Raw genomic sequence first — 7,262 nt, forward strand, 5'->3', positions numbered from 1 at the left:
TCTGGGGGGCCAGGCACGGAGGGGGAGGCGGCGGCCGGTGCGTCCCTCGGGGAGGCAAAAGCTGACTCGGATCCCGCACTTCGTCACCTCTCTCTAGGTCGCCTGCCCACGCACCCGTCCCCCATGGCAGCGTGGTCCCGGGAGGCTGTCCTGACCCTCTATCGGGCTCTGCTGCGCCAGGGCCGTGGCCTGCGCTACACCGACCGGGATTTCTACCTCGCTTTCATCCGCCGCGAGTTCCGCAAGAACCGGGAGCTGCAGCGGCTAGAGGACAAGGAAAGACAGTTGGAGAAGGGGCAAGCTTTCCTGCAGAGCAAACTCGGGGGCCTGGTTTAGAGACTCCCTGTAGCTCCTTTTGGCTCCTCTTCTTTCCGAAATCCCCCCGCCAACCAAAACGAGATGATTAACGCTCCCTGCCCGCCACGATCTTGAAGAAGTCTGGAAGGTGCTTCCACAGGCACACCAGGAGGGCTCTCCTGTTCTCTTTACAAATGCGTTAGGTCACAGGTAGGTCATTTACAAGGATATAACCGTGCTTTTCATGCTACTATTACAGTTAACTTTGTGAAAGTGCATTTTTTTCTGCCTAGGGATGAGGAGTGACTGGGTTCCTGGTTCATTAAGACAGGAACACGCCCCCTGGGATTGTAGCTTGGCCTTAGAAAAACCTAAGGGCAGTTTTAAACCACCCAAGTCAGGCAGGCTCTGAACCTTTGAAACTGACTTAGAAAACAGATCTCGAGTCAGGCTGAAAGAGTTTCCTGGTGTTTTCATGTAGGTTCACTGAGGATCCACGTATGGGTACAGTGGTGGCAAAGTGTGTTTTACACGTGTAGTTGGTCAGGGAGACTCTTTAAACTTAAATATCGAGATCAGGTTAAATGGGAAATGGAGGAAACAAAAGTAGGTGTGTAAGAAAATATTCACGTTCATGTTATATATGACTTGTATGAGCGTCAAAGCCACCAGCCTTGAGGGCAGGAATAAATGTCCAGTGAAAGCAAGGGAACTGTTCCCTTTGTGGTGCGTTGTGGTCTCTACCGTTGATTCTTGGGTGTCTTTGAAGTATCTGGGACCAGCTATTGTCCAACAGTGAGTCTGGGAGTGGATGCTCTGAGACTGCCTGTCAACTCTTGGGAAGATTCTGATTTGTTACAGGCAAGCAGTTGACCATCTCCGCATCACCTTGTCTGTGAGAAAAATTACACGCATTAGATTGAGAATAAGAAAATAAATTGGCATAAAAAAACCCATGCTTTGGTTGAGAAGCACAAGTTAAAAGGAAAAGACCTGAATGGTCATAGAGTTTTACATAATATACAGGATTTTATTGCAAAATATTGCTGAAGTAAATCTTACTTTGTTTTTTAAAAAGCATTAGGTGATTGCACAATTAAACCTGCTTCAATGATTAGAAGCCCCACATCAAATTCGGGATGTTTCTCTTCAGGTCATAAATGGAGCTGGAAGCAAAGAAATGCTGTCATTGCAGAGCTTGGTCAGTACTGTTCTGGCATGTCTGGGAATAAGCAGCTCCTCGAGGGAAGATAATTAAAGAGGCTGCAGAGTTAGGTGGTCCCTTCCTATGGCTCCGTGCTGAGACCCCAGGAGCCGTGAGTGTGGGGTGGAAGAGAAGGCTGTGAACCGTTAGGGTTGCATGTTTTGACCCGTTTGCTTAATGTTCCCGCTCCTTCCAGGTGAGATGGCAGGCGCTGGGCAGCGCAAAGGGAAAAAAGATGACAACGGCATCGGCACAGCCATCGACTTCGTGCTGTCCAACGCCCGGCTTGTGCTGGGTGTGGGTGGAGCAGCTGTGCTGGGCATCGCCACGTTGGCCGTCAAACGGGTGAGCGTGCGGGACGGCAGGGTGGGACCTGAGTACGGGGGCACTGGAAAGAAGGAGTGGGAAACAAAAAGACCCAGGATGCTGGCACGAGGCTGGGTAAAATGCAAACGTTGGGCCCTCAACGACTCACACTGTGCCTGGTGATGTTGCTTTAGATGTACGACCGGGCAATCAGTGCTCCCAGCAGCCCCACTCGCTTGAGCCAGTCGGGAAAGAGAAGCTGGGAAGAGCCGAACTGGCTGGGCTCCTCCTCACGCTTGCTGACCCAGGACATGAAGAGTAACCTCAGCCGCTCCCTGCAGACCCTTCCCACTGATCCTTCAGCCACAGACACAGGTAAGGAGCAGGGTGATACTCCTGCATTGCAGAATCATCCAGGCTCATAAACCCTGTATTCATTTAAAGGAACACAGAAAAGAGTCTAGCCCAGGATTTTGATGTTTTTCTTTTAAGCAGGTCTACTGGTAACTTCAAGAATTAGAAGTCAGATTGGGAACTAGTGAATAGTAGTCATCTATTTGCATTCTTCATTCCTCTCATGACTTCATGGTCTTAAACTTTATTCTCCTCAGTCTTTTCTCTTTCAAGCTGAATACTTATCTGTGTAATCTTTCCTCAGAAAAAGCCATTCCATTCCTTTGAAGGTCTATGTTGCCTTTCTTTGGACCATTCCAGTTTGGTTGTGTCTTTTTAAGAGGGAAATAGTCGAATTGTGAATGTACTAGCAATTTATAACAGTATTTCCTATATTATTTCTACCATTTTCCTAATAATTTCTGTAATGCTGTTTGCCTGTTTAGTGCTGCTTATCACTGAGTTTGTCTTCATCAGGCTATAAAAAGTGACCTTCAGTTTTCTTTCTGAGTGGGATAATAAGTAATTTAGAGTCTGTCAGTGTTTGTTATATGTGTTTGGTTGTTTTTTTTCACCGATTTTACTTTCTATCCATGGTCACTTCGGGAGATTTACACTTGGAGATTTAAAATAAAAATCAGGATCAAGCTTTTAACTTGATTTCCAGGTTCTCTGCAAGAAAGTCAGCTTCAGGATGGCAATGGATTTTCTGCTGAGGCAATGTTAAATAACTAGACAGCTGTGTTAAATGGGGTCTAGATCATTTGATTGGAGTCCCCAAAGATGAGGATTGAGGAATAAAACCATTGATGATGGCGTCTTGCATTCTTGGCTTAAAAATAAATTAAAACTTAAGATGGAAAACCAAGTTTTTTCATGAACAGGCAATGAAGTCTGGTTCCCTATTTCCTTTCCACACAAACCCTCAAATCTGTCCAAAAGACCCCAGTGGGACAAGAGACAGCAGCTGCTGAGGTTGGGCAAGATGGGTCTGTGTGCAGCTTGATCAGATGTTCTGCGTGTGCTGCGTGGCCAAATGCCTGTTGCCAAACAAATGTGCAACAGCTGATTGCCTTAACGGGGCCACTGACTTGGGGGTTTCTCCTGCCCCCGTTAAGTACCACAGCCCTTCCAAAGATCTCTTAGATCCGTAATTCTCCTTAATTCTCGTTAATAACTTCTGAAACTCTTGGTCCTTATTAAAAGAAGTCTGAAAGACAGATGGGGAGCATTGACTTATTTCTTTAGGAAACCAGTCAGAAAAAAAGGGGTTTAGAGAATCTGTGCAGGCTAGACATTGCTTAATAACGCAGACGGCAGCATAAAGCATTGTATTGCTGATATGTGCCTAAGAGTGTGCTCTCTGCTCTTTGGCCAGTGAAAGTTTGCGGGAGGTTTTCACTGGGGCTATGATTGCTTGAGCTCTGCTGGCCCCAAGATCTGTCAGCTCACCATCCTGATAAGTGTTGATTGGAGTCCTGACAACTATTTCATTTCCAAGTGGCATGATCTTCTCAGATCTCATACTGTAGTAAGGACTGGGTTTTGCTGATAATTTATAAAAATCCATTCTAATGTTAAAAATTTAATGAGATAGCAATGGTTGTTCAAGAGTGTTTTATCCACTGGTCTGGCATCATGTTAAAAGCTTCTGAACTGGTAACGGTGCTGAATTTTTGATTAAATTGAACTGAGGTACTGCCCACGTAGCCATTAAAATTACTTCCTTGTACACGATGTTAGGCTTGTTCTGGCTAAATTCCAAATCTCGTAACTTGTTTTCATCCGGTTTGATTCTTGTAGTAGTATCTTTTGGAAGTTTCTCAGCACGTCCCTTTTGACCGGTACCTCTGTAAAGCATGCAAAATGTCTGCTGAAAGCTTTTTGAGACCTAGGAGGCTGCACTTCGCTGCTGATGATTTTCTTCTGCAGATCAGTTCACAGTGAAACACTGCAGATGATCAACAGTTTTCCTGCTGTCTTGCAGACTTCTTCCGACCCACAAAGCCCAAGCCATCTGCCAAGAGGAGTCAAGTGGAGCTGAAAAAATCCCGCCTTCGTCTGTCTCTGCAAGAAAAGCTCTTTGCTTATTATCGGAGGAAGGTAGCTATCCCAGCGGATGAGCAGGCCCGGGCCAAGCAAGCAGCTGTGGATATCTGTGCTGAGCTGCGCAGCTTCCTACGTGCCAAGCTGCCGGACATGCCCCTGCGTGACATGTACCTCAGCGGCAGCCTGTATGATGATCTGCAGGTAATTCCTGGGGCCGCGTGATGGGCCATTATTCAGAAGGCTGACTAGGCAGGGGCATTTCAGGCTTCCCTGTTCGCAGTGCTGGCTCAGCGCAACATTCCTCTGTAATAAGGCTCTTGGTGTCGCCTTTCCCACCGTGGAGCCAGGCGTTGGTTTCTGCAGTAGTGTTTGAACAGGCATGACCAGGCTGCTCTGGCTTTGTCTGCAAAGAATTTGCTTTTTGCTGTTGTATTTCTTCGGATTATCTCAGCCCTTCTTTCCTTTCCCTCTGTCTCTCCCTTTAGCTGTGTTTTTCTTGCTGTTTCTCCAGTAGACCTCTGTTTTCTATCTGTCCCTTCTGTCTCCTTCCAAGTACATGATATTCCCTTAGAACTCCTGTGTATTCATGTAGGTCTTCCCTACTCTTTTTTTTAATGCATGTCAGACCTGGATTGGACAGCAGTCCCTGCTGCATATCTCCCTGATGGCAAGATGCCCATGGCTATAGTGAGTGATTCAGAGGCACGCTTTTTTGTTTGAGTCAGAGCTCTGGAATGGAGTGTCAAGTGTCCAGTGAAACTTAGATCTGGGGTCTTAATCACATTGGTGAAAAGGGCTCTTTTAATGACCTTTTTCCAAACAATGTGGCAGACCGGGTGAGTGCAGTAACTAGTTCTAGCATGGGATAATTAAACCATGGCAACTTAAGCTTGTCTAGAAACTTAATACTCTGCCTCCTGTTTAAAATTATCATGTGGTGTTGCTGTGCCCTGGGCCAGCTGCATCTCACATCCAAGGAGTGGACTTAGAGCAATAGGAGGCAAAATGATTCGTGCATGTGTGGTCCATGTCAGGTCCTGAAGTATTTAAAGATCTCTAAATAGTACATACCGTATAAGCACTAGCTTGGGTTATACCTTGGCGTTATCTCACTGACGATGGGAAATAATCCTTCAGAATGTCTTTTGACAAAGGGAGGCTGTGAATCCCACGCAGAGAGGAGAGCAAGACAGCTGAATCCTTATTCCAAGTTCCTTTGAAGAGAAGGCTATCTAAAGGTGGTGAATAAAACTGAGTGTGGAGAGAGAAAGCTTGTTCTTACCGACTTTTCTCTCTTGTGAAAGGTAGTGACAGCTGACCACATCCAGCTCATTGTGCCTCTGATGCTGGAGCAGAACCTGTGGTCGTGCATCCCCGGGGAGGATACTATCATGAACATCCCTGGCTTCTACTTGGTGCGTCGGGAAAACCCAGAGTACTTTCCCCGTGGGAGCAGCTACTGGGACCGCTGTGTGGTGGGAGGTTACCTTTCCCCCAAAGCTGTAGCAGACACCTTTGAGAAAGTTGTAGCTGGCTCCATCAACTGGCCAGCAATTGGGACTCTCTTGGATTATGTGATCCGTCCAGCAGCTCCCCCAGCAGATTTGACACTGGAAGTCCAGTATGATCCAGAACGGCATCTTTTTATTGACTTCCTACCATCCCTGACACTGGGTGACATCATCCTTGTGGCCAAACCCCATCGATTGGCCCAGAATGACAATCTGTGGCGACTGAGCCTGCGGCCAGCAGAAACAGCTCGTCTCCGAGCCCTGGACCAGTGTGATTCTGGCTGCCGTTGCTTGTGCCTGAAGATCTTCAAAGCGGTATGCAAGTCAAACCCAGCCCTGGGCCACCTCACTGCCAGCCAGCTCACCAATGTCATCCTGCATCTATCCCAAGAAGAGTCCGACTGGTCCCAGGACGTGCTGGCTGATCGCTTCTTGCAGGCGCTGAAGGGGTTGATCCGCTACTTGGAGGCAGGTGTCCTCCCTAGTGCTCTGAACCCCAAGGTGAACTTGTTTTCAGAGCTCACTCCCGAAGAAGTGGATGAGTTGGGCTATACCCTCTACAGCTCTCTGTCAGAGCCAGAGGTCTTGCTGCAGACGTAACGGGGCCTTACCTAGAGGGAAGTGTTGAAAGGGTTTAGCCAAGGTGGACTTTGATTACTGCGAAATATGTCTCCTCCACTTCTCTTTCTCTCTCTCTCTGTCTCCTTTTGGTTCATTATTATTTCCTGCTGTGGAGTTGGTGCTCCCACTGAATTTCTTGGTGCTACTGGTCCATTTCCACCATCTCTGCCCCAACAGGTACCCATTGGCTAGGGAAAAGAGGCTAAAACTGCAGGTCTAAGATCTTCGCATAAATTCTGCTGATGTTTAAGTGTCTACCAAAATATAAACCAAACTATGCACTTCTTGGTCCTGTAGTACACTTACTGCAGCGAGTCCATTTTTGTCTGAAGAAGGTGGAACTGGGCTGGTAAATCCAGTGATGATTTTAGCAGACTTGCATTGAGGTCCTTTCCTTTCCTCCAGTCTGACTTTGCCCCATGTTTCTTTTTCCCTGCTGTACCACACTGTCTCGCTCACACACACACACACTTTTTTTTTTTTTTTGGTCCCTTTGACCCAGTCATGCAGGGCAGACTGAGTGAGATGTTTTGGATAGGGTTGTTTTTTTGTATTTCTGAGTAGATTATGATTACACTGGCAGTATTTAGGGCTGTAGAGCTTGGAATAGGAGAATGCCCATGCCCATGGGTCCTGCTCCTACAGAGCCTTCTCATCCTTTGCAAGCTGGGTTCAGGAGTAAGGGCTGAGGCTTGTCCAGTCTGCTGCAACACAACCTCCAGTGTGGGCAATTCTCACTGAAGCTGTCCTAGGGGGGGAAGAAACCTTTGTGGTCTGGCTGTGTGATGAGGCCGAAGGAGCAGGGCTGCCCATTCCTGCCTAGCCAGATCTGCTGGGTGTTGCTGGTGGGAATGGCCCCGGGAATGGAGAACAGGGCGGCT

General features: G+C 47.4%; 1 protein-coding gene across 2 annotated transcripts; it reads left to right on the plus strand.

Moving 5' to 3' along the window:
- The first annotated feature begins 403 nt into the window (after positions 1 to 403).
- MIEF1 (mitochondrial elongation factor 1) lies at positions 404 to 6,832 on the plus strand. 2 transcript variants are annotated; one of them, XM_009321730.1, is made up of 6 exons: positions 501 to 507; positions 1,451 to 1,498; positions 1,698 to 1,846; positions 2,002 to 2,182; positions 4,188 to 4,450; positions 5,554 to 6,832. In XM_009321730.1, exons 3-6 carry the CDS (start codon positions 1,703 to 1,705, stop codon positions 6,358 to 6,360), a joined length of 1,395 nt encoding a protein of 464 aa, XP_009320005.1. In that variant the 5' UTR covers positions 501 to 507; positions 1,451 to 1,498; positions 1,698 to 1,702; the 3' UTR covers positions 6,361 to 6,832. The 2 variants fall into 2 exon arrangements, with proteins under 2 accessions (XP_009319996.1, XP_009320005.1); XM_009321721.1 differs by lacking the exon at positions 1,451 to 1,498 and having other exon boundaries at positions 404 to 507.
- The last annotated feature ends 430 nt before the right edge of the window (positions 6,833 to 7,262 follow it).

The sequence above is a fragment of the Pygoscelis adeliae genome, unplaced genomic scaffold (genome assembly GCF_000699105.1).
Source record: "Pygoscelis adeliae isolate BGI_AS28 unplaced genomic scaffold, ASM69910v1 Scaffold60, whole genome shotgun sequence".
NCBI classification, from domain to species: domain Eukaryota; kingdom Metazoa; phylum Chordata; class Aves; order Sphenisciformes; family Spheniscidae; genus Pygoscelis; species Pygoscelis adeliae.